We start from the raw sequence: 26,832 nt of genomic DNA on the forward strand, positions 1-26,832 counted from the left end.
TATGAGGGAAGCACTGAGCTGTTAAAACCATGTATCCTTCCCAGACACTGAGTCAGTGCTGAGGAGCACCCTGGAACAGGGCTCCTGACTCTGGCATATAGTTTCCATGACACTTCTCTGCCTGCGTCTCTCTTTCCCCCACCCCTACGCAGGACATCTTTCCTCACCAGTGCTGACCTCTGTGCTTAGTCCCTCCCATCTGCAAGGAGGCTCACTGTCTATTTTATTGGAATAAAAAATGGGCTACTGTCTCCTTTCTGCTTCTTCAAGTCAGGCAAATACTCTATCTTCAGTCCTTTCCAGCTAACCATCAGATAAGGATTACTCCCATAATGCAAGCAGCAAAAGCAATAGAGTTGCATGGATCTGCACAAAGTCCCCATGTCCCCTCTATACGGACCACCAACACCTGTTCATCATGCTGTCCACACAACCAGCAGTTCTCTTCCTTACTGGAAACACCTGTTCTTTATCCCACTTGCCATGACCATGACTGTGTCCAAAAACCAAAATTTCTGGTGTCCTTCCTTTTGGGTTTGCTGGGCCACTGAACCCATAGCACAAATCCTCATAGAATTGAGGATTCAGAAGGGGTGCAATAACCCAGAAGTGACACTACACCCCATGCAGGAAGGCCAAGGTGAACCCAAGGTCATGCCTCCCATTTAAAGTTGATTTCTGGAGCATTAGCATTCCCACTTCCTGCCAGTAACTCCAGGCCTTTTGCTTGTCGAAGACAGTGGTTCCTGTTCTCTAGATTTCAAAAACCCTTTCTCTCTTCTAAAGGAAGAAAAATCAGCCTCTCCAACCAGCCCAACTCTCCTGAGAAATTACAGAAGAGTTCTAAGATGAGGGAAAAGAGGGAGGAGGGATGCAGAGTGAATAATTCCTTTGATTCAGTTTAAATCTTAAGGGGAACAATTTGGAGGGAGAGTATATTCAGTAGAATAATAAAGTGACATTGTCCGGCAGTAAAATCCACATGTTCTCCTTGCACATTTGGTTTGGGGGTGGTTCCTCCTTCTCTGCCTTGGTTTAGAGTCACCCCCGCTGCTGTGGGCATGAGCCACCATACCCAGCAGTCACTAGTCTGAGCCCTTCTCCAGCATAGCCAAAGAGGGAGGAAGGAGGCTTCAGCAGGTGGCTGTGTGCGTTCCAGTCCCTGCCCTGATGAAAGGGAGAATGAGTGAAACAGCGCTGACCCTGGCCCCACCCCAGAGATGCTCATCTGGACCCCTCTCTGAGGGTGAAGAAGAGCCATGGAAGAAAGCTGAATGGGGGTGTGTGCTAACCAGTAATTGTGAGTGGCCTCTGGGCCTCCAGCAGAAGTCATGGGCCTGCAACACTGCCTATCTGGTTTCCCAGGGAAATCAGTGTGGTGCCACGGAAGGTGCCCTGCTTTCTGAGAGCTGTGGTGGAAAGAAAAGGACAGGAAAGTAAAGCAGAAAAAAGCAGGTGAGTCAATGAGGTGTGGCTCTTCCCTCCATTCACCAGCCAGAGTCAAAGGCACCATTGGCTGGGGGAGCAGCAGCGAGCAGAGGACTGACAAGACTGCATCCTCTGCTCACACGAAGCCTCAGTCTCCTCATCTAGAAATTGTGAATGAAGACACCTTCCCTGGCTGTCTCCCCAGGTGGTTGTGAGAATTAAATGGCATGGTTTCCCGAGAGTAACAACAGTGCTGTGCTCTTCCTAATGAGCAGAGAATGAACTGTAAATATACCAGAGCACTGAACTACATGGTACAAATAGTACCTGTTTGGGGAGGAAGAATGCTGTGATTCTGTTGGTCCAAGAAGGCCTCGGGAAGACAATAGGACTTGGAGGGAAAGAGGGTCTTATGCCCGTGGAGGAGCCCAGGGGACATTGCAGCAAAGACCAGATGTAGGTGGGTACACAGTTGCTGGCAAGCACCTTGCATGTGTTAGGCTCTCCACAAAATGGCATCAAACCAAGCTAACCCAGTGTGGCATGCTCCAGAGGTCAAGAGGAGAGCTGAATGCCTGGCCCTGAGCATTCAGTAGGTAGAGATAGAATAAGGCCAAATCACAGGGGGCTCAGGAGGTAGGCTGCAGGTTCTGTGTGGTGCATGGCAGTGATGTGACATGATGAAATGATGCCTAGGGAAGGCTCCCCAAACAGATGAGAGTATCAGGTAAGGGCTCCAAGAACCCCTTCTGTCTGGGCCCAGCCATACCCCTCACAAACAATCCACAACATGGTGTTGCATCAATCAGAGCACACTTCTTGTAAATCTCAGTTTATTTTTCTAAGCAAAAGAAACCTTAGGAATCTCTTCTCAAACCCCCAGCAAAGGCTTGCAAACTCCCAATAACAAGCAACTCCTCGCCTCTCAAGGCAGCCAGGCCACTTCAGAAATGTTTCTTACATTAGGGAAAAATCTTCATCCCTCCAGTTCTTTGATGCCTTTTCCTTATAGAACTACTCTAAGCAGGCAATATCTTCCCTCCAAGTGAAAAGACTTCAGATATTTGAAGAAGGTGATGCCTCCTAACCTACGTTAGACTAAACGTTTCTAATTTCTTCCTGGAACATGACATACAGCCCCCCCACCATCCCAGAGCTACCCCTCTGGCTGCTACCCCTCTGTGAATGTGGTCCTGAGCTCTGAACCCCATCCTAACAGGATCTGACTGATGCAGAGGAGGGGAGCACTGCTTTCCTGGGTCTTCATCCAAGGCAGGGGGCCTAGGATCTTGTGAAGTGACACTGTAGAAGGACCTTTCAGTGCCACATGTGGGCCATTAAAATAGCAATATGGACCCAAGACTACATCCTCACCCCACCAAGCAGGAGGAAAATCACAACTGCAATCCTCCAGCAGGTGGAGTTGGGAGATTAATTAAAGGACTTGCCACAGAAGGGGCCAAGCTGATTGATATCCTGACAGCTGCCCATAAACTCATTCATGAAATGATGGGGCTGAAGAGGCACCATGGGGTTGGGAGCTAAAGTGACTCACTTCACATAAATGCCATTAATGGAGGCAGCCTAGAAATTTAAGGCAGCAATTTACTTGCATGCTGGAAGGGAAGGCCAAGCTAAGACCCTTCCCAAGAGGTGGTGCTCCTTATTCAGGGCAGCTCCTGCTCTGTGGGTACCCACATCCTTTGAGATTGTGCCGGGCTCCTGGAGGGCTTCTTGCAGGAATCTGACCTGAGTCAAAATTATCTCAAGCAGCGGAAAACAGTGAAAGGGAAGACAGAGCCCAAGAAAAAGAGAAAATGAGCCTGAATCATGAGTTCTATATAGCCTCTGTAGACAGCAAGAACAGGGCACAAAGTGTAAACCTCATCCACAGTGGAACTTTTGGATTCCAGACAAGAGGAGGGAGCTCTGGGCCTCTGCTCAGCTATGATGTTCCAGGGTGGACTTTCAGCCTTCCCATGATGTGAGGGAATGGCAAGTGAGAAAGGCAGCAGTGCTGGATGTGGGGAGAGGACTCTTCCTCTACCACCAACCAGCCTTGTGACCCCAGGCAAGTCACTGACCTTCTCTGGACCTTAACATTCCCATCTGTAAAATGAAGTCTGCCCTACCCCTTCTAACCCTGCAATGCAGGTATGATTCAGATCTCCCTTTGCAGTGGAGAAACCGAGCCACAAAGGGATGAAATACCATGTCTAAGGAACAGAACTCCAAAGTGGCAGAGACAGGATTCAAACTCAGGCCACCTGGCTCCAGAGCCCATGCTCCTAAAATGCTGCTCGGCTTACTGCCTCTTCCTCTTTGTCCAGGAGAGCTGACAGGGAAGCCCTGGGCAGGGTCATGAAATAAATGGCTTCTCCCAAGGACCTCCACCTACACTTTCTGCTCCCCTTCTCCTCTCAGGGATCCAGACACACTTGTAGGGCTCTCTAGTCCTCTCTAATGATTGGGAAAGGGCTTTGAGAGGGGAGACAGCATAACATCTACCACAGTTCAAATGCTGGATGTTATTAGCTGCTTGCTTTGAATAAATGACTTAATTCTCTAAGCCTCAAGTTCCTGATCTATAAAATGTGAATATATAATGGAAACATATAATCCCTCGTAGGATTGTTTGAAGCTTGAATCAGTTAGCATATGTAAAGTGCATGGAATAGTAGCTGTTATTATTCTTACTATTTCTTAATACTATTAGTATTAGGATAGAAATGGCAGATACTACTATTACACGTCCAAGAGTCTTTGCACTCTGAAGGGACAAGACCCTAAAATGAAGGATTGACCAGTAGACATCACTGGACTGAGTTGGAGAGGGATTGAGGACACAAGTCATTCTCTGTCCTTGTTATATCATACCACATGGGTGACCATGTACTGCGAAACCAGGCTTTGGGAATTATACTGTTCCCCACAGCCTAAAAGTAGTTTGTACCTAAAAAAATTGAGTTTCCAAAGGGATCCTACACAGAAAGGCCACCATCATCCATGTCCAGAAGATCCCATCTCAACCCCAATGGCTGCAGTGAGCTCTGTTTTCCTTGGGGATGTCCATGCCCTCCTGTGTGGCCGGATGTCCTGTTTCCCCCATGGTCCCAAGGGCCTGAGAATGTTCCACACTGGCCTGCCATTACTAATGAAGGTGGGGCAGGGTGAGGGAGGAAGAGGAAAGAGCCATGGGCTAAAGTTCAGACATTTGTTTGACCCAGCTAAACTTCCTTCCCCTGCCTCCTCCTGCCACTGCCCACCTCCCCCTACCCACATCCATGGCCCAACTCAGTGGCACCACAATTGTGGAGAGAAATTTTCTGCTTGGGAGCACTGGATGTTTATAGCCTGCTGAAAGCAGAGCGACCCTGGTTTTCTTCCTGGGATTATGGCTGCAGATCAAGGGCAGGCATTTATGCCTCCTCCCAGTTTATAGCAGTAATAATAATTATGATGGCACATCGTGCTTATATTGTGCCTTTTTAATAAGGCCACTTTGTTTGGCTTCTTAATATTTAATCGTGTTTTATATTTACTTTTTGATAGCTTAACATCAACCAGGTTTTAACTGCTTATATAGGGGAAGCCTTGCTGGGCCTGGGCTGGCAGGAAGCTTCTGAGAAGGCTCTGGAGGCTATGGCACCTTTCTCTATGACCTTTCAACCCAGATAGGCTGCCATAGCTGGGCTCCATTTTGCTTTCTCTCTCCCTATCTCTTTCCTCTTCTTGGCTACAATCTACTTTTCTCCTCTCCTTCTCCCTCTCTTTCTTTCCCTTTGAAGAGACCTATAATTCATCATCTAATTTAATTTATTAATGTAAGAGATGAAGAAAATGAGACCCCAAATAATCATGTGGCTTATACAGGGTTTGGAGCTATTTCATGGCAAGACCAAGGAAGGGTCATCTTTGGTATTTCCTAGACTCACAGTACTAGGGAGATTCCTAAGACTCTCAGTTGGATAAAGACATATAAAGAGCTCCTTCACGCATCAGCCTGAGTCTGTATTTGACCATATGTTTGATCTATCAAACTACAGAAAAGTAGTAAGGAATAACTTTCCGAGTTATATTTTCTGCAAGAGAAAATGAAATGAAATGAAATGAAATGAAATGAAATGAAATGAAATGAAATGAAATGAAATGAAACATAACATAATTTCTTCCAAGAGAGTATCCTGGGGCAGTAACCACAACCAGAATGCTGTGGGACAAAAGCCATGCCCACTGTAATACCCTGCATCACTAGTTCTTATCAATTAGTTCTCATGTATTTGAGCAGTTATTCTGGAGGTTTTCTGATGTACCCAGGAAAGCCCTGGACACAATGCCAGTCATGCTCTACCATTTACTACCTTTTACCCTGGACAAGTAAGTTCTTGTCCAAGAAAGACTACCCTTTCACTTAACCATGGGATACTACTATCTATCCTGGACCAGAGGGCTACACTGGTCAGGCTCCTGACAGAAAACAGACATACTCATTAAGTGGGCGATATAAGGAGAGGTTAATAAAAAAAAATGCAGGAAGGTTTAAGGAAGTCAACAAGGGATAGCACAGTATCCTAGAGATAGCACCTATAGACCTGCTGGAAGAACCTGATGGACAAAGTGAGAGAGCAGTTTCCATAAGTCAGAGAGGGTGGTCATGAGGAGAGGGTCATGTGACCAGACCTGTGGCCTTCAGCAATAGGATGCAGCCACTCTGTACCACCCTGAACATGCCACCAGGGAAATGAATACCCCAGCCTCACTTTCCTCAGGCTTCATAGACGTCCTGCTGGCACTCCCTATTGGTTGACCCAGCACAAAGCCCTAGTATAGGAGAGGTTGTTGTTTTTTTTTTTTACAAAGATCAGCCTTCTGGACTACAGGGCATAGCAGAAAGGGATGGAGGATGTATCTGAAGGACAAACCCTCAAGATGTCCAGCATATTAGGAGTGCCCTTAAAACTCTGTGAAGATAGAAAGTGTTTTTATAGTTCCATATTTAATACCACTAGGATCTGAAAGGGAGTCCAGAGAATTCTAATATAAAGACTCTGGCCTTGAGGAAAGTATAACTTAGGGAGATAAATCTAATACTTGTACAGCAAACTATAAGAAAAACAGATTAAAATTAGTTGGTAATATTAGCAAATACTTACAGTACTTACCATTTTGTAAGGTTTTTATAAATATTATTTCACTTAATCCTTACTAGAACTTCATGAAATAAATAGTATCATTAACCTCTTTTTACATATAAGGGAACCTCAGAAAGGTTAAATAACTCACCAGAGTTTCATGGCTACGAGAGGGTGAAAATAGAACTTGAATTCACATTTTGATTTTAAATTCTCATGGATCCAAATGTTCCAGGAACTCAGAATAAGGGACTCAGTGACAGTAGGTGGTCCTGAAAAGCTCCACAAATGAGAACTGGGCCTCCAGTAATGGATGAAATTTGACTAGTTGAGGAGTCAGCACATTTTTTTTCTCTAAAAGGCCAGTTAGTAATTATTTTAGGCTTTGCAGGCCACACAGAGCCTGTATTGCAACCACTCAGCTTTGCTGCTATAGTATGAAAGCCACCATGAACATACTTAAGCAAAAAAACATAGCTGTGTTCCAGTAAAACTTTACAACGTCACTCCTCATCAGGGAAATACAAATAAAAACCACACTAAGATATCACCTCACACCAGTCAGAGTGGCTAAAATGAACAAATGAGGAGACTATAGATGCTGGAGAGGATGTGGAGAAAAGAGAACCCTCTTGCACTGTTGGTGGGAATGCAACACTGTTGCATTTGCCACTGTTGGTGGCAAACTGGTGCAGCCACTCTGGAAAACAGTATAGAGGTTCTTCAAAAAATTAAAATAGACCTACCCTATGACCCAGCAATGACACTGCTAGGAATTTACCCAAGGGATACAGGAGTGCTGATGCACAGGGGCACTTGTACCCCAATGTTTATAGCAGCACTTTCAACAATAGCCAAATTATGGAAAGAACCCAAATGTCCATCAACTGATGAATGGGTAAACAAGATGTGGTTTATATATACAATGGAATACTACTTGGCAATGAGAAAGAATGAAATATGGCCTTTTGTAACAACGTGGATGGAACTGGAGAATGTTATGCTAAGTGAAATAAGTCATACAGAGAAAGACAGATACCATATGTCTTCACTCTCATGTGGAGCCTAAGAAACTTAACAGAAGACCATGGGGGAGGGGAGGGGGGAAAAGTTACAGAGAGGGAAGGAGGCAAACCATAAGAGACTCTTAAATACTGAGAACAAACTGAGGGTTGATGGGGGGGGGGGGGAAGTGGGTGATGGACATTGAGGAGGGCACCTGTTGGGATGAGCACTGGGTGTTGTATGGAAACCAATTTGACAATAAATTTCATATTAAAAATTAAAAAAAAAACAAGCAGAAGTCTGGATTTGGCCCAAGGGCTATTGTTTCCTGACCCCTGAAATATGTGAAGAGGAGGTGGACAGGGTATGATCTATGATATATCTTCAAAAGCCCAGAGGTTAGAATAAAGATGGTACATTCAAGGGACAATGAGAGGCCCAACTTGGGCAGAGGATTTCTGCAGGAAGTAACAGGAAATAAGGATTAATCAATAGCATTTTAGTCAGATAGGGCTGCCCTAACAAAGTACCACAGATAAGGTGACTTTAACAACAGAACATTACTGTCTCACAGTTCTAGAAGCTAGAAATCCAAGATCAACATGTCACCAGGGTAGGTTTCTTCTGAGGGCCCTGAGGGAAGGGCCTACTCCAGGTCTCTCTCCATGGCTTATGGATGGCCATCTTCTCCCTGTGTCTTCACATTATCTTCTCTCTGTATGTCTCTGTGTCCAGATTTCTTCTTCTGATCAGCATACCAGTCATATTGGTTTGAACCTGCCATCATTGTATCATTTTAACTTGATTACTTCTTGAAAGACCCTTTCTGCCAATACAACTACACTCTGAGCTACAGGGGCTAGGACTTCATATGAATTTCTAAGGGGCACTCACAGCCATTACAGATAGCATGGAGCCAGATTACGGGGAGTTTTAGATTCCAGATTAGAGTCAGTGGGATAGGAAATTAGGAATCTTTTTGCATGTTAGCCATAATTCTGATTAGTAGTTTGAGAAAATGAATACTAATTATACCATTCATATACAAAAAAAGACAATAAAATGGGCATCTGCCAATTAAATAGCAAAGTAAATTGTTCCGTTCATACAAGAGTGCATGGAAGCCTGAGAAACTAGATCCTGGCAGTCTGACAGACCCAGAATTCAGCCCATTGGCACCATACAGCACTGCACAGCACTGGAGAAGTTCAGGTTGGGTGAGAAATGCCTTCAGCTCTGTGGGCTTCCGACACCTCTGCCACTGCCTGGGATGTCTGGCCCTGAAACACCAACCCTCTCCCAAAAAAGGAGATAAATGATTGACAAAAGTTCATGAGTTCTCTGACCTTGGGTAATGAGATGAGTAGCTAAATTCCAAACTGAAAACCAGGCATTTCTCTGGGCAGATCTCAAGAGTGGCCAGCCATTCCTTCTGAAAGTCACAACCGAACATTGCAAAACCCCATCCCTGGGACAGTGGGTGACCAAAAATTTTAGAACTAGGCAAATTTCTTCATCTCTCCTAGGTCCATTTTTCATTTCCTCACATGGATCTTTGCTCTAATGTCACTCAGTCTATTGTGATGCATAAAAATATCTGAGACAGACAGCCTCAAGAAGCAAGGCCAGATATTTTATGTGTGGATGGTTCTCCACATATCTCCCCCTAGCCTTGGGATAGGAAGGAAGGAGGGGAAAAAGGGAGGAGGAAAAAAACAGTAAAAGAAGAGATGCCTAAGAAGATATTGCTTACGGTTTCCTTTGTGGATTAATTGCTAAGTAACCATAGTGACTTTCTTTTTCTTTATCAAAACCAATGTTGCTCTTACTCTCAAACTTTGGTCAGAGCCCCTTCTGGAGTCATTTTTTATTTGTGTGGATGAGTATAGCCATCTTTGAACACACTTATTGCATCATGATAGCTAAATTAGATCTAATTTTTTTTTTTCTTACAGAAGACATGAATGCTAACACACTGGAACAACCTGGAGTAGATTTACCACTTGGTCATTTTTTTTAAGTAGTATAAGGAACTGACTGGAGACATTAGTCTTACAGAGACCTTCTCTGTTGACCATAGTTTTGGAAAGCCTGGCCAGCTGATCTGTGCAGCCATGCTTTCAAAGCACTATCTTGTGTTCAATGGGAGATTCTTAAATTTTAGTAAACCTTCAGAGGGTTTGCAAACCCAAATGTACCAGGAACTGTCGATCTTCACCATGGCTTAGATCTAGTGCTACTTTCCCAGCATGATTACCAGATTCAGATTATCCCACATAGAAAATGGCTTATTATAATCCCCCCAGTATCCACACAGCTTTTCTCCAAGTAGGTTGGGAGAAACATTGGTTACTGTGAAACAAGAACTGTGCACCTCCCTTGAAACATAGAAATCATCTACCAGGGACATCTGGGTGGCTCAGTTGGTTAGGTATTCAACCCTTTATTTCAGCTCAGGTCATGATCTCAGGGTAGTGGGATCAAGCCCCACATTGGGCTCCACGTGGATATCATGCATGGAGCCTGCTTAAGATTCTCTCTCTCCTTCTGCCTCTCTGTCTCAAATTAAAAAAAAAAATCTACCAAGTACTGTTCAAACAAGAGTTGCCACCAAAAGAAAATGTTTGGGGGAGAGAAGACATTAATTCAAGATGTAATCAGTTGTTGGTGAGGTGGAGTCTACACAACTCATTGTAGTAGTTGTGATATTACTAAATGTGTAATTATGTTATCCACCACCGGCAATGGCAGTTGTTAATTACTCTTCCAGGAAAATCTCATTTCTTTGGGAATCTTCTCAACAGAAATCAAGGGACAGGATAGTCCAGAAACGCAGATTTGATCCATAGTACCTGCTAACGATGAAATTAGAAAGTTATAAAACTAGCTTCCTCTCCCACATTCTTTCTCAGTATTCTCCTTACTAATTCCATTCAAAAAGTACATTTTATTCCACAGAGGGTATGTTGTTATGACACTGTCTGCAGATGAGCAGACATCAAGCTTCACTTCACAAGGCATATAGAGGGTTGCCTTTAGAGGAGAGGTGCCCTCAGGCACCAGGGTTCTTTGCCATCTTTTGGCCTTAGTTTCCAACCAATTCACTGTCTGAATGGCCAAAGAAGAGTCAGAGTCTCCAGCTCATCCATAGAATAAATATCTAACAATTATAATTCTCAACTTTCAACAGTTCGGGCACTCAGATTTCAAGAAGGAATCCAAGTCTCTCTCTCTCTCTCTCTCTAGGGCAACAAATCCCTTAAAGAATCAGCTGTGATCCTGCTGTCTAAGCCCTTAGAAATAGAAACACAAACTGCATTTTCACCCATCTTATTCTCTTAGGTATTTACAGGATAAACTGTCACAAATAGGTGCTAATATTAATATGTTAATGTATTGCTCCTTCCAAGTGAGATATTTTCATTTCAGCAAGGAACCTTCAGATATATGACTTGACCCAACAGAGCAGACCTAGCAGACACTACTGAACACTCTTAAGGGAGAGAATTTAGATGCTCTTCATATAACTTGCCAAACAGGTGGCTGCCAACTTTGCCCATATGAGATACCAGCCCTGGTCAAATTCAGTTATACACTGAGTGACATGTATTTATCAAGCTCTATTGTTTTAAAAGTTATCATGCAGTTATTTCTGAAATCAAACAATATGGGACAGTACTCATACCAAAGCCAGAAGCTGAATAATGCTTCTGTATAACAGGTCCCAATGTTCTGAGCTTTCCTTCACTGACCAAGTGTCTCTTGTTTCCCAAGACAACTGTGTGAACAAACTTGGTGACTGGCAGACTATGTTGACCCCTTTACACCTCCAAACAAAAGATCACTCATTATAAGATGCTTACTTCAGTGAATGTTATCATTATAAATTGAGACATATCTTCTGCTAGAAAGTAATTGGAACCAAGTCATTCATTTCAGCTCCTAACTTTCAGGGCTTTTCTTATATAGGATTTTTGAGAAGTGAGAAAAAATGCTACTGTTGTAAAGTGTCTGCTTATTCTAAGCTTTGTGTGTTTTTTTTTTTAATTTTTTTTTCAACGTTTTTTATTTATTTTTGGGACAGAGAGAGACAGAGCATGAACGGGGGAAGGGCAGAGAGAGAGGGAGACACAGAATCGGAAACAGGCTCCAGGCTCCGAGCCATCAGCCCAGAGCCTGACGCGGGGCTCGAACTCACGGACCGTGAGATCGTGACCTGGCTGAAGTCGGACGCTTAACCGACTGCGCCACCCAGGTGCCCCTAAGCTTTGTGTTTTAAAGATGTGTGTTTGGGACATGGCCCTTTACCTAGGTTAAAAATAAGCCTGACCCTTTTCAATCATGAACCAGTCTTCAGAATTCTCACTAACAAGCAACATTCAAGGATAGCCATTGAATGTGATCCAAGTTCCAGGGGAAGTGGATAAAATAAAGAAGCACCTAAAAACTTGGATTGACCTTCCTCTTCATGCCCTTTCCTGGAACTGATGGGACTACCTACCCATTTCTCATCAGGGCACATGCTTCCTCTCCTGAGTGGTAACAGATTTTCCACCTCATTAATAAGTTGTGACTAAGCCTCACTCACCACTGGTCCCCAGCAATCTCCATAGAGGCCTGGCAGAGGTGCAATCAACACTAATTTTGTCAGAATGGGAAAATTCTCTTTCTCTGGAATTAGATAAAGCATTTGACATCCAGAATTCAAAGTCTGTTGCAGAATACAGAACTCCCCCTCTTCCGTTTGTGGCAATCAGTGTTTTTACAATCTCCTTAGTACCTTCTTCTTCAACCAGAGCCCAGAGCCAAAAGAAGCTTACACAACTCTTCTCCCTTATACACCAAACTCCTCAAAAGACCACCCATTGACAAGCAACTGAGCAACTTCTTTGCCTGTTTAAACTGATTGAAAGCAGATATGTATGTGTTGAATATGATCAGGCTGAAGCACTTGGTGGATCTTTATTGAATGGGACTGAGTAGTTGAATTGGACAAAGGAACAAATAGATCCATGGATTGCTTTCCATCTGCAAGTGACATGATCTAGGTGTAAGTAGTAAGAGAGGGGTAGATCCACTACAGGTGGGGAAGAGGTCAAGTCACCTGGCTATTGGGTAAGAGTGACAGGGCACACCAATGCTGTAGTTTGATTTTAGCAGTTACCCCAGTGGAGCCTGTAAAAGAGGCACCTCCCTAGGGAGGCAGCAGGGCTGGGTGACAGCATCTCCTAGGAAACTCTTCCCTCAAAGCCACTAGCTAGATAGACCAGTGTAGACTGAAGCTTCTTCTGGAGTAATTCCTTCTCCTCAGGGTCCATCTTTTGTTTTGTGTCATTAATTCATGTAATTTGGGGTTTTGGTTCTATTTTGTTATGTTTTCTTGTGTGTTTTTGATTTATTGCTTTTTACAATTTTCTTAGTTTATGTTCAGGGATTAAAATGGATATTCTATGTGAAAGCTGAGTTCCTTGTTTCTTTCTTTTGCCCGTGGCTGACTGCATGCTCTCTGTTGATGTCTTGTTCCTGGTCTTGACTCCATCTTGTCTGTGAAAGGAAGCACTCCAGCGGGCTTGCTTGATCAGAAGAAAGGGAAGTTTGCTTGGTTTAGTCACTCCACAGAAACCCATGGTAATGTTCCCCTGTGTTCTATGTGTGTAAATATGCATTGGTACATACCAGACTGGAGGGGAGGGTATTTTTCTTGATGGCTTGTGATACAGTGGTCCTGTATGTGTGTGTCTGTGTGTATGTGTGTGTGTGTGTGTGTGTGTGTGTGTGTGTGTGTAAGGGTATGGTAACCTTCCCCACTCAAATCCAGTGCCTTATCATCTCTTAATATGTATAAAGTCAGCAAACATGACTTTATACATGACAAAACAAACAGCAAAGCTGATTGCAGCAGCTATTCCTTTATGGAACCCTTCCTTTGGATAGTACCACCCAAGATTAAGGTCACTGTAAATGCCAACTTGATACTGATACAGGCAGTTCCTTGATTTAGAAGATGATATGGTTCCTCCTTAAAGCCCAGGCATACCCACTTCTAATTTGGTTGTCTTTCCAAGCCTAGCACCATCCCCATCATACTACTCCAGTAGCACAAAAGGGGCTCTCTGGGAGCAAAGTGTCTCAAAGTCAGAGCTCTATAACTTTAAAGAATGATGCCTGAAGAATTAAAGTAACCTTAGGTCAGAGAGGGCCAGAGATAGATGAAGTGAAAGAGTGAAGGCTCTTCAATTGTATGAAGGCTCTTCAATTGTATGAATGTATGTATGGATGTAACAAGGAACCTGACAAGCTCTGAAAGTGCTGTCTTCCCTGCTTACAGTGCTAAAACCATCCCTAAGGTCTGGCCTCACATACCAGCTCCCTCAGACATCAGGCTACAAAGGGAGTCTAAGTGCTATAAAATTGAACACCATCATTTGGCTATTCACCACGCTCCTTTGATGCTTCCAGAGCCTTATTTGGCTATAAGAGCCCTGTCTTACGGTGTAGAGTGAGGAGTTGGTCAATAAGGGACAATTGAGATGAGCATGGTGAAGGGGGTCATGATACTTGTGCTTCCAACCAAGTCCTACTCCAAACCCACTGTGTGAATGTGAGAATCTCCCCTTCCCTGTTTTGTAAAGTGAAGGGAACAAGTTATAGCTGGGTAATATCTAAAGTCTCATCCAATGACAACCTTCTTTGAAATGGCATCCAGATTTCTTTTTACCCAACTGTATTAAAAGTGAATCCTAGGGTGGAGAGGTCAAACATATGGTAAGTCATGGGTTCCTATTTGTATCTTGCATGTTCCTGAAAGGAGTGTCTTCTCACCCACCCATCTTGTCTTCATCCAAAATAAAAGAACCTTGGAAATTTTCCATCCAACAACATTATCCATATAACCAGTAGAAGCTTCTCCTGGGCTGTGGTGGCCCCATGGCGATTTGTCACATGGTGCCACATCACCTGATACCATACCCTCATTAACTGAAAATTCTGTGGCTGCTGAGGGTTAGTGATTTTCTCACCACATGAGGAGTTCTGTTCTGCAAGAAGAATGGAACCAGGACCAATGCTATAATGTTCTGAAGAACAAGGGTTACCAAAAATAAAACTTGTTGTGTCATATTAAAAGGGTAAGAAATGGTGGAGAAGAAGAATTCTCTTGAGAATTCTCTTGAGTAAAACTTTTATTTGGAATAGAGAATAATAATAAATGGCTTCTCTAAGCCACCACACTGGGTTGCAAGCTAGATGACTCCTGCTGCTCTGGAAATCTAGCCCACTGCTGCCTCGGGAAGAGAGTGTATATTGACTGGACAGGTTGGCACCAGTGGAATTAGATGGTTTATATCCAAAGTCAGCCTGTTGGGATAGGAACGTCAGATTTACTGGAAGGGGAAATAATATCCCAACCTATCTTTAGTCTATCTTCAAGTCACATTTAAATTTAATTGGTGGATTCCACAGTTGTGATCCTCATTCTTGGTATCTGTAGTGCTAGTTTGAATCTTAGTACATGATTCTGGTAATAGCCATTTATTTCAAGCTCCCTATTTCAGGTATGGTCCTAGATACACCCAGTATGCACTACAAGACAGGGAGCAGTCTTCCACATCCATATAGTAGTTCATGAGGCAACAAAAACACCCTTTCTACAAATAAGCTGGACCCTAAATTTGGGGATGAAGCCCCTTAGAATTGATGGGTGGGGAAAAAAGCAAAATAAAATATTTTCATGAAAGCTCTTCTTTTTATGGTTAGTAGTGGATGCAAATAGAAAACTTTTCTATTGTAGGAAAAGGTAGAAAAGGATTCAGTGGTCACTGTTTTCAAGAAGCAAATGATCTTATCACCATATTTCCTCCCAAATCCTATGAGTTTGAGTGTCCTTGGCAGCAAAACTTACCCTAGACAAGCATCAGGCATGTTGGTCAAGGAAACCCCCAAAGTTGGCCATGGCACTGTTCACAGCAGCTCCACTGTACCCCACTATTAGATGCTGCTCAGGCTTTCATCCTCCCAAGCAGCACACAGTCTTGGAATAGGGTGTTGTGCAAACTAATGCTCTTCTCTCCCCTTTCCTTCCCACCCTCAATGCCTTGCATCCCTTTGACTCTTATAGTGAGCATGCCCACAAGTGAGACCGAGTCTGTCAACACCGAAAACGTGGCTGGAGGTGACATCGAGGGAGAGAACTGCGGGGCCAGGCTGGCGTGAGTAGGCACGGAGAGCCCAGGGACTGGGGCTTTTCCAGGTGTGCGGGAAGGGATGCTGTTTCCTGAAATCACAATGGCTTGGCCCATCGTGGTTGAGGCGAGGTCAGAGAAACATAAATCTCAGGTGGTGACTTGTGTGAGAAAAGACTGCCCTGGGTTGAGTATGGCTCCTAGGCAGGGGGAAGAGTCTTAACATTAAAGCCAGTCTCCAATTCTGCACTCCTGTAAGGGTCTGACTCATGGATTTCAAGCCCCTGTGCATTACATCAGTGAAATATCGAGTGGTGGGGGGTTAGAGGTGGCTCCAAAGTCTGTTTCTTCCCAGCCTCTCTCACCCCCTGTCACATGAGACACCTATGTGAGGGTCCCTGGGTCCTGCTGGTAAATGTGACCTGGAATAAGAGGATACAGGTAAGAAAATAACCTGGGAGCTAATAAACATGTTGGCCCTTATTTGCAACTCTAGTTACCCACCTAGTAAAGGGAAATAGAGATTCCTGAAGTGCAACCTTGAGTTATTGCAGAATTCATCAGTGTTTAGCCTGGAACGTGGCCAGTCACCTCCTCCAAAAGCAGCTCCAGCCTAGATACCTATGACTTCCCTTTCCCTGGGTCAGACCCCAGGGCCTAGGCTTTGGTAAGTGACTGGCCCAGGACTGGGCCAGGTGCATAGAGGAACAGTTCACACATGAATTATCACAATCACCCATCTTAGTTTTATCTTAAAAATGGAAACCAGTAGTCCCTGGGAAATGTTCCTCCACCAAAGAACGAAGGGAAAAAATAGTTTAACTGCTAAAAATAAGCAAACTGCTGGTTCTGTTACCAGCATCTCAGCAGAGTCCAAAAATTAAAGTTATATTCTGTCAGGGATTCACATTGACCTTGGGAATGAGGCCTCATGGAACATTCGGGATCTGCTTTGGGAAGTGGAACTTACTCTTCTTGTTGACTTTGTGGTATAAGAACTGTAAACTCACCTTGGTCCCTGAAAAGCACTGCATGCAGAAGGCTCTGAGTAGGACCAGTCCCAAATAAAATTAGTTTCAAAATCATTCCATCAGTGAAACAGTATCTTATTTCACCCTTCATTCCTGAAATGACTCAATGGTGTGAGCAAACCCCAACCCTTTTAAAAAAGATTCTCCATATATAAGTCTAAACAGAAGCCATGCCAGCCTTGAGAATGATCTCCAAGCCAAAGGAGAAGGGAAAACAAGGCTTAAGAACAGACCAACTCTTGCAACTTCTATTTCCAGGGTACACAGGGCCTTCAGTATCACTCACTCTGACAGTGGCACCAGGGAGTCTGCACTGCAGATTTCTCGGCATCATTGGGAAGCAATTATTGTCAAAATGTTGTTAAAATACGGGGCTAATTACATTTTTAAACAGCAGTCCAAGCCTTTCCCTCTTCTCCTTTTGGAACCATACAAAGCAAGCACTCAAGTTTTTGCAAATGGGTCCCAGCAAACCCTCTAAGTCTGTCAGGCCTTTCTCTGGTCTTTATAACATGGAGGACCCTGCAACTCCGACTTTTAGGCATAGCCCAAGTTGCAGACCAGGAGGGACCAGGGGAGCTCTAGGAAGCCACTTGAGAGTACATTTCAGGAGAGTATGGTGGCTCTGTTGGAGGGTGAATATGATTATCCTCCAGAGAGGGAAGCTGGCACCTCTAGTGTATCTGTCATTTCTTTGAGGACACATTCTGCAGGCTGGGAGAGCTCTGTAGAAATGGTTCCTATTATCCTTATGAATATCCACATTGATGCATCTACTCTGTGCATATAAAATACCTAGACACAGTACCAGAACTATAATATATACCTAATAAATTATGGTCTTTCCACCATCTCTCTACTCACCCCCACCCCACTCCTTGCCTCAGCCAACCATGGGATAAGACCACCAACATTCCTGGTGGGAAACACAGTGTGAGAACTGACTGGAGACTGAGACTGGGTCTTATGGGAAGGAGACAGTGAGGGTCTAGCATTTTTAAAGCTAAGAGTTAAAAGGCTTGTGTGGTTGGATGAGACCAGGATGAGAATTTATAGGCAGTGAGAAGGCCTGATGAAGATGAGGGGGTGGGGGCACAGAGAAAAAGGAACTACAGTATATTTTGGGGGGGAGAGGGAGGTGATTAAAAAGAAGGAGCCATCAAAGTTTGAAGACAGTAAGGATGTTGAAGTAGAATTTGAAGCAAGGTCCAACCGAGGGGCTTGCAGGTACTATGCAGGCAATAGGATATAGAGGTCCAAGGTGCAGCTGTGAACAGGGATGGAGCCACACACTTGAGGTCATCAGTATAAGAGCTATTAATGAGAGTATAGGACAAGGGTTGGTCATAGAGGAATAGAGTCAGAAGGCCAAGGGCTGAACCTTGGGAACCTGACACACAGAAGAATAAGAACAAGTAAATGAAGCAAATGAAGAGATGTTAAGGGAATAGACAGCAGCACTTGCCTGGAATCCATGGGAGAAAGAATTTCAAGAGAGAACTGTTTACTTGTACATTCATTCAAAGTGTGCCCAGCTTGGTGCTAAGTGATGGTGATACATAGCAGTAGAAAGATTGATATCATCTCATTGGAGTTTATAATCTGTGTGGAAGTGACATTAAACAAGTGAATAAGTCACTATAAACAGGGTAAGTGTTAAGAAGGAAAAGTATATTGTAGGGCTAATAACCGGTTAGACTGGCAACTTTTTTGAAGAACTAAATTTAAGCTGAGAAGTGAAGGGTGAAAATACATTATTGAAGTGAAGAGTAAGGAAGAATGTTCCAGTCAAAGGCAACAGTGTGTTTCAAGGCCTTTGGATGGAAGAACTGAGAGGCCAGTGTGGTCAGGGCAGAGCATGCGGGGAGAGACAGGGAGTTGAGGCTGGAGATGGCATGGCCTGGTAGACCCCTTAATGATCTTTGTCTCTGTTACAAGACTGTGAGAAGTCATTGAATATGAGAAGTCACAAGAACATGGAGCTGGATAGGGAGGTTGATTTGGTTTGTTTTGCATTCTTGAAGGATCACTTGGATGTGAGGAAAAGAATAGGTAGAAGCAATGTCAACACGGAAGCAGGCACACAGTAAAGCATCATCAGTAGCAATTACTGAGGTGTGAGGTGATGGTGGCTCAGGCTAGAGTCACATGTGGAGATTAAAAAGTGGTTGGGTTATTTGTGTGTTCTGGAGCCATACTCTATAAGACTTGTTTGTGGGAGTTGGAGTCTTAGAGAAGGAGAGGAGTGGGAATGAGCCAGTGTAGGGCACTTGCTCCAGAAGTGAGGCCATGGAAGGGAGAGAAGAAAATAAGATGGCAGAAAGGAAGGCAGCAGTGGCCAAGTAAGGGCTTGTAAACACTGGGACAATCTTTATGGCAAAGAAGAGGCCAGTGAAAGGGGAGGGTCTAAGGATGCCAGAATGGAAATGAGTGATTATTGGAAGGCATTGCCTAAAAGGGGAAGGTTGACTTCAAAGACGCAGTTGGAGACACAAGATTTACAAAGGAAGAAGGAGTTCCTTACCTCTGGGACTAATTGGAAGATAGAAAAAGAAACCTGGCATCAGCAGCCCTGAGGTCAAGTCTCAATCAGCCACCAACTAGCCATGTGACCTCAGCCAAAGCACCTCCCCTCTGAGTCTTGGTCTCTCCCTCTGGGACACAAAGGAGTTGTCCTGGTTGTTGGCTCAGAGTGCTGTTAGCAGAGGCCTAGGGCTCCTGGGAACCACCTGCAGGGGCTACTGCAGAAGGGGACCACTTTCACCTCTTTTACATATTGGGCTTCCATGCAAGATTTCATATGAATAAAACATTCTACACCTTGATAAATTGCAAACCATAGATCCAGGTGATATCTAAGGATCCCTTCCAAGCTCTCAAATTCTACAGTTCTATAACAAATATAAAATCCAAAATAGGCTCCAATGCAGAGTGAATGATAGGAGTCATACCAAATTATCTGTCATTTCATCACAGAATGTGGGGGTTAGGTGTCTTAGGAACCTGAAGAACAGTACAGAGGTTTCAAACTAGTGAGTCACCAAGAGGTCACTAAAAGATTGCTGAGCATTGCTGAAGCCACAGTGGAGCCTGACATCGTAAATGTGAAGTCAGCCTCACAGAACAATTCAACATATTTTTTGGCAAGCTATGTGGCCCAGAAGCACTAAAAACAGAGAGTGGTGTGAACCAGGGTGGCAGTTTAGCAAGACAGGCAAAGTAGAAGTCCCAGGTACTGTGTGGAGAGCAACATCAATATGACCCTGGGGCCAACCTGAGAACTGGAAGTTAAGCCTGACATTAACCTGAGAACCCTACAAGGGTGTGAATGATAGGGAAGACATAGTGAGGGCAAAGATTGGGTTCGGAGGAAGAGCAGGAGGATTAATAGAGAAGGTGACTGTCCAGAATGTGGAGTGACTGAGCTAAGCATCCAGTTGGAGCAGTGTTCTGTGATGACAAGGTCCATTACCCTTCTAGAAATAATATCTGTGAATGGTGTTGAAGTTGTGGAGTCCAGGAGGTTGAGTCAGATGTGTGTCAACCTGGATAGCGACCACTGTGCCATCTGACTTAGGTTAGAAGCAAATTGGGACAATTTAGGGAAATACTATTTCATACAGCAAGTAGTAAATATATGATTCTCATTACTCTAGGAAGGAGAGAAAGTCTGAAATATAAATAGTTCCCAAGAAGCAAGTAGTTAAACAAAACAAAAGGAGTTTGGATTTGTCTTCAATTTTGAAACTTAATATCAACAAAGAAAATCATGGCTTCCTAGAAGGTTTGTCTTGGAGGCCTGGGTAGAGAAAGTATCCTGGGTTGAAGGAACTTCAAGTCCAAACCAGTAGAATTGTTCTGATGGTCTTAAGCATGAGTTACTTTCTCCACCTCCCTGCTTTCCTTCAGGAAGCCATTTAAAACACAAGGTAGGGATTGTACCTCACTAGGATAACAATGATAGAAAAAGCCAAGAAGACTTCTAAGCAAGTTGTGCGTACCCCATTGGGGTTTGGAAGACCTCTACTGTTCTGAGGAATCTGAAGTGGTTTAAAAACCGGTGGAAGGAAGCAGCATTTACCACATGTCAGCCAGACCAGGGTGTGGACTGGTGCCATGGTACAAGGCACCCAGGTGCTCTGGTGCTTGCTTACTCACACAGTAGGACAGACCAGCCTTCCAAACCCTGAGCCAGCAGTTACTTCCCACAAGGTGAAGTTGCTGAGCAATGGGATCCCTCTGTTTTCATGAAGTGTGGTCCTACAGTTGTCTCCCACCTATAGGAGGGAGTATGGAGAAATTCAGACGCTTGGCCGTTACAGAGTTCTAACCTCAGCTCTCCAAGGACTGAAGTTTCCTTTGTCTCCAGGTGTTGCCACTTGAGCAGTACCCTCCCCATTTCTTAAGTAATATGATACTTAAAAGGTAATGAACATTTCTGACACAGTGAACCTAAAATTACATTCATAATCCCCTGAGAAGAGCAGCAACAATAATAGGCTTTGAGTGTGGTATCCAGGGTTATACATCAGGACTTGAAACTAAGTGGAAAGGAAAGGTCCTACTCTATTTCCTCCTCTTCAGAATGTTCCAGAATGCCACAGAAGGACCCATAGCTTACCATGCTGGAACTAGGACTAGCACCTCATTTCAAACACCTCAGCTCTGATCCCCCTCTATGCCCACTCCCCAGAGTCATTTACCTGGGAGATATGATATTTGGTTTTAAGAACCCACTTTTGCTGATCCACTTGGACTGAGAGAGACCCTTACAGGAAAGAGCACGTGGTCTGCATTAAAGGACATCCTAGAGAGGATCACTGAGACATTTCTGAAAGAAGGCCTGGGGCCAGACCAGGTTCTGTAGACAGAGTCACAAGACTAAAGGCCGCGGTCATCCACTTTGGCTTATGCCTAACAGCAAGGAGAGTCAACTCTCCAAAAGTAAGCCTAGAGAAGACCCTGAAGGTCCCCAAGCTAAGCATGGCCTGCTGGAGAAGAGAGGACCCCAGATTCCCCAACACCCAATTAGCATCTGGAAAACATTTGTGTCTCCCATTAAACCGTGGCTCTAAATAAAAATGCTGTCCTTGGCTCCCGGTCCCCTTCCCACACACTTTGTTAACATGTGATTAAACACTCCAGCCCTAGCAGGCAGTCTTAGGGGTGGGGAAAGGTTATTAGCTAGTGGTTCAGAGCAGTAAAGGCACTTGGTTAGGATTCTCAGCACCCCAGAGATATAATTATCTCACACACGATGGCTTTGCCACCTGTCACATCTTCTGTTAATTTTTTTTTAATAAAAAATAATGAGAGGGGTTGTTTTCTTGCTATGTGACACAGCTTGCTTTGTGCTGAGCTAGGACAACACAGGCTTGCAGCAGTTGCCTCCTGAACTCCCTGCTCATGTTTTCTCTCTGCATCTGTCTTTGTCTCCCTACTAATGTCTCTGTCACTTTCTTCCTCCCCAACTTACATTCTGCATCCATCTGGGTATCCATCTGAGCATGGTTGCTCCACCTACAATCTCTCCACCTTACTCCTTTAACACCAAAGGCTTTTCTGATACATTGCCTTCAATTGTTTTGTCTCAAATGCTTACATTCCCTGCCCCCACCCCTTCTTCCCTCCTTCTCCCCTCTCTCCTTCCTCCCTTCTCCCAGCCTTCCTCCTCCTAGTCTCCTGTGGACTCTCCTATATGAACTTGGTAGCCTCAGGGCCTCCTTGAAGATTCCTCCTTCCCCATTCAATGACCCTTTGAGTCACACCTGCCCTATGCTTTCACCTGAAAGTTCCCCATGTCTTTAAAGCTGCACATAACTGTCAGTTTCCTGAGCTTCTGACAGGACCTGCGGCTGTTCCTTTAGGCCCAGCCGCAGCCCTCAGGCCAGGATTGTAAAGGCCTTTCAGTTCCCAGCTGGCTTCTATTGCTTATCTTCACTTCATACCCCAGCATTGGCTGGGATCCTGTTCAGACAGCAGTGGGGTCTGTGATGACATGCTCCTGCCTCTGGTTTCCAACTGGTGAGACTTTCACATCTGCAGAGAGACCTTCCTGTCCTCCATGGCTCTCATCAAGGTGCAGCATTCCCTACACACAGCCTAACCTAACTTCATGGGACCTGCTGAGCAGATGCCACATGGCGCCTCCAGAGACTCTCCAGAGAGTGTTGCTTCCACTTAGAAAATACTGGATTTGTAGACTTGTCAGTCATTGGTTTTCACATTCATACACACCAACGTGCCAGGAGATGTTGACAAATAGGGTTTTGTCTCTTCAGAGTTGTTCTACTTCACTCCACACATCCATCCAGTGCCCATTTATAGTCATGCAGGGACATCAAACTTCTCTAGAATTGCTGACTATCTTTTAAATGGAAGAATATGCATATGTGTCATTTTGTAACATCTGCTTTTTCTCTTTCAGCCATCGGATTTCCAAATCAAAGTTCAGGTGAGTGAGATGCATGTTCATCTTCTTTCCTACTGCCCACTAGCTCTGTCCCTATGCTTTTGGGTAGCCCAAGGTAACACCTACCGTGTGGGGCAGTACAGTGAGGGTTTTCTTCTACGGAGTAAATGCTCTCTTCTGTACAGCTACGAAGAAAAGTCCTTTAAATCAGATCCAGCATATAATTCAAGGGTTGATATTTGTTGAATTTTCTTTGCCAGTCTTTTTGGCAGCACCATCTCTAGGAGGTTGTGAAACCCAATGTGTCTCCCTTATAAGATAAAGTCCAATTAAAATAAATGTAATATGGACACTTGCTACTGTTCTTGCCTACTTCATGTTTGTGGAACACAGTGAGAAATGAACTGTAAGGACTATGGAATGCACATAGGATCACTACACTGTTTTGCTTCAAAACCTTCCACAGGATCTGTGGTCTTCAGCCCCAGATCTGCCTTTCCAGCCTCACCTCCCGTGCTCCTCTGCACATAGTCTTTGTTCCCACCACATGGAATGGTTAATTTCTTGCCGTCACCAGAATGTTCCCTGTCCTCTCAGACATCAAGGCCTTTGCATGTAGGCTTTCTTCTACCTGAATCACTGTGTCCACATGTCTTCATTCGGAGAATTCAGATTTTTGTTAAGAACCTCAAATGTTACTACATCTACCACATTCTCTGCAAACTCTCCAGAAGTTACTCACCTCTCTCCATTCTCATAGTGCTTTCTTCATTCATACCTCTATCACAGCACTTAACATACTACACTCCAGTTATTGGTTCATAGGCCTATCTTTTTCAATAGCCCCTGCATGCCTCAGAGAGCCTAGCTAAGTGCTGGTCCAAGAGTAGGCTGTCCATACATGTATGTTGAATGGAAGACTGAATGGATTTGTGGAGTGGGGATGTGAATTTTCTCCCACAAAGCTTCTACATGCCAAAAATATTTGTTGTTTATGTTTTGTAATTGATCTAATCTTGCTTCCCTAGCCTCACCTACTGTGTAGCAGGAGCATAAATAACACTAAACTTTAGTCCAGCTGGGTAAATATAACCCACTGCTATACTTTAAATAGTCCTTGAAGGTGAAATGTTCAGTTTCTTATATTTCCATTTCGCCAGCTTTTCTCCAGGATGGAATCTGGATATATGGGGGCAGGGAACTTCAAGATCCTGGGAAGTAAACAGGCCTTGGTGAGGGCTGCTCCTGGAATCCTTCTGAGTCCTCTGCCTATCTCCCCTGTATGATGGCTAGTCTGGGCTTCTCTCTGAACTGGCCCCCTACTGGGATGCAACAATCCATCTAGTTTAGACATCTACCTCTGGAGTCCATGGGTCCCCCCATATTTGCATTTGATCTTGAAATCTCTACCTCTGCTCTCTGACCTCCAAGGTCTGTCAGTCCACTGACTTCAGCCACCTCCACACCTCATCTGAGTGCATGGACACTTCCAGGTCCTTCACACTCCGTAAACAAGCTATGGGAAACCCAGAGCACTATGGCAGGCTCACCTACCTACCCGCCTCCCACTGCTGTATTTGTACCAACCTGAATAGAACTCTGAGTCAAAGACTGATGTTGTCCCAGGGGGCTGCAGACAGCCCCCCATACTATACCCAATGGAGGCCACCACTAGCCTCAGTGTCTCCGGGCTTCCCCATGATTATTTGGGTATTTCTAAAGCAACCCTCTGCAACCTCTTGAGACTTGGCTCCTGGGCTGAGAATTAAGTGAGGACTCTGATGTCTTATTTTCACCCTATTTCTGATACCTTCTTTCTCCCATAATTTGCTAGAACTGGAAAATGCAGGCCTTTCTCCCCTTCCTCTTTCTCTCAATCCAAGACCTCCTTTACATAAAAAAAAAAAAAAAATCTAGGGTCAAGTCTACCAGGCCTAGCTGGTACATGGAAAAGAGAGTTCTAAAAAAATATTTAAAAAACCCTTTTTCTCTCAGTAATGCTTGAATTTTACTGCTTTATCTTCAGTATCTGAAGAAGTGGCATATACATAATAGGAACTGAATTAATATCTGATGAGTGAACGAATGAATGAATGAATTGTCTTGCCTTAGTAAGACAATAGGCTTACACAAACTCAAACAAAATATCTAATTTAACAGCCAAAGCTGAGAAAGCATTCGTGTTCCTGACAGTTCCAAAGCTTCTACACAATAAGAGTAAAGGGATGTAAAAATCCATTTGAAAATATTTCCAAAATATCATTCTCATGGCATGCAAGTGAATAAATCATAAATGAACAAATGAATGCATGAATGAATGAATGAACATGATCCAAAGGATTGGAAGAGAAATTATATCTTTATATGGACTCTGTCTAGTGAAAGCTTATCCAGGAGACTGGGAACATTTTTTTATTCAGTGACCCATAGTGTAACCTGTGCTTTTGAAAAAGGAGAGGAACAGCACAGTGGTCCCCCTAAACCTCAGGGCTCTTTTCCAAGCTTTGAGACTCACCTCAACCTGCTGTCTGCTTAACCTCCTATATTCCAGCCATTTGATCTCTGGGAAGAGTTCCTCCCTCTATAGCTACTGTTCAAGATACAACAGAGACACAGAGAGAAGACTTTCTGTTCCCAAAAGGCACACTACTAGTAACTTGGCACTATCGTTCAACCCATTTTCAGATGAGGATACTGAGGCTGAGAGATGCAGATGGTCACCTGGCTTACATATGGCCAAGTGAGAACCCACACCCAGGTCCCATACTGCTAACCACTGTGCCAGACTAGTGATAAGGTTCTACCCAGGAATACTAAATTCTATTTCTGCTCAGCTATTATATCTTAGGCATGGGCAGGTAGCTCTACAGCAGGGCTGTTGAATAGAAATATGTGAGCCACATAAACATTTTTAAAATTTTTCTAGTAGCCATGTTAAAAAGTAGAAAAAAACAGGTGAAAATAATCTAATATAATTTATTTAACCCAGTGTATCAAAAACATTATCATGGCAACATGTAATTAATATAAAATTTTTTGTTTCTTTGTGTGTGCTTTGGTTTGGTTTTTGCTTTTTGGTGTTTTTTTTCCCAAATTTTTATTTAAATTCTTGTTAGCTAACATATAGTGTAATATTGGTTTCAGGAATAGAATTTAGTGATTCATCACTTACATGTAACACCCAGTGCTCATCACAAGTGCCCTCCTTAATGATCATTGCCCATATAGCCCATCCCCCCACCCACTTCCCTCCAACACTTCAGCATTTCTGTCTTTGAGTCTCTTATGGTTTGCTTCCCTCTTTTTCTCTTTTTTTTCCTTTCCCATATGCTCATTTGTTTTGTTTCCTAAATTCCACGTATGAGTGAAATCATATGGCATTTGTCTTTCTCTGACTGACGTATTTCGCTTAGCATAATACACTCTAGCTCCATCCACGTTGTTGTAAATGGCAAGCTTTCATTCTTTTTGATGGCTGAGTGATATTCCATTACATATATACATATATGTGTGTGTACATACATATATACGTGTGTGTGTGTGTGTGTGTGTGTACACATACCACATATTCTTTATCCATTCATCAGACAGTAGACACTTGGGCTCTTGCCATAGTTTGGCTATTGTTGATAATGCTGCTTATA

At 43.8% G+C, this 26,832-nt stretch overlaps 1 protein-coding gene across 50 annotated transcripts in view; it reads left to right on the forward strand.

The window, feature by feature from the left end:
* The window catches only part of CACNA1C (calcium voltage-gated channel subunit alpha1 C), a 752,159-nt gene that overhangs the window by 587,854 nt on the left and 137,473 nt on the right, over window positions 1-26,832 (forward strand). For 28 of the 50 annotated variants that reach the window (XM_058744183.1, XM_058744181.1, XM_058744189.1 and 25 more), the window contains exons 10-11: window positions 15,682-15,772; window positions 23,204-23,230. In XM_058744183.1, the coding sequence (XP_058600166.1) occupies window positions 15,682-15,772; window positions 23,204-23,230 (118 nt within the window). Of the gene's footprint in view, window positions 1-13,118; window positions 13,194-15,681; window positions 15,773-23,203; window positions 23,231-26,832 lie in introns of all 50 variants that reach the window. The other 22 variants (XM_058744174.1, XM_058744178.1, XM_058744176.1 and 19 more) reach the window with 1 other exon arrangement.

The sequence above is a fragment of the Neofelis nebulosa genome, chromosome 8 (assembly GCF_028018385.1).
Source record: "Neofelis nebulosa isolate mNeoNeb1 chromosome 8, mNeoNeb1.pri, whole genome shotgun sequence".
Classification (NCBI taxonomy): Eukaryota; Metazoa; Chordata; class Mammalia; order Carnivora; family Felidae; genus Neofelis; species Neofelis nebulosa.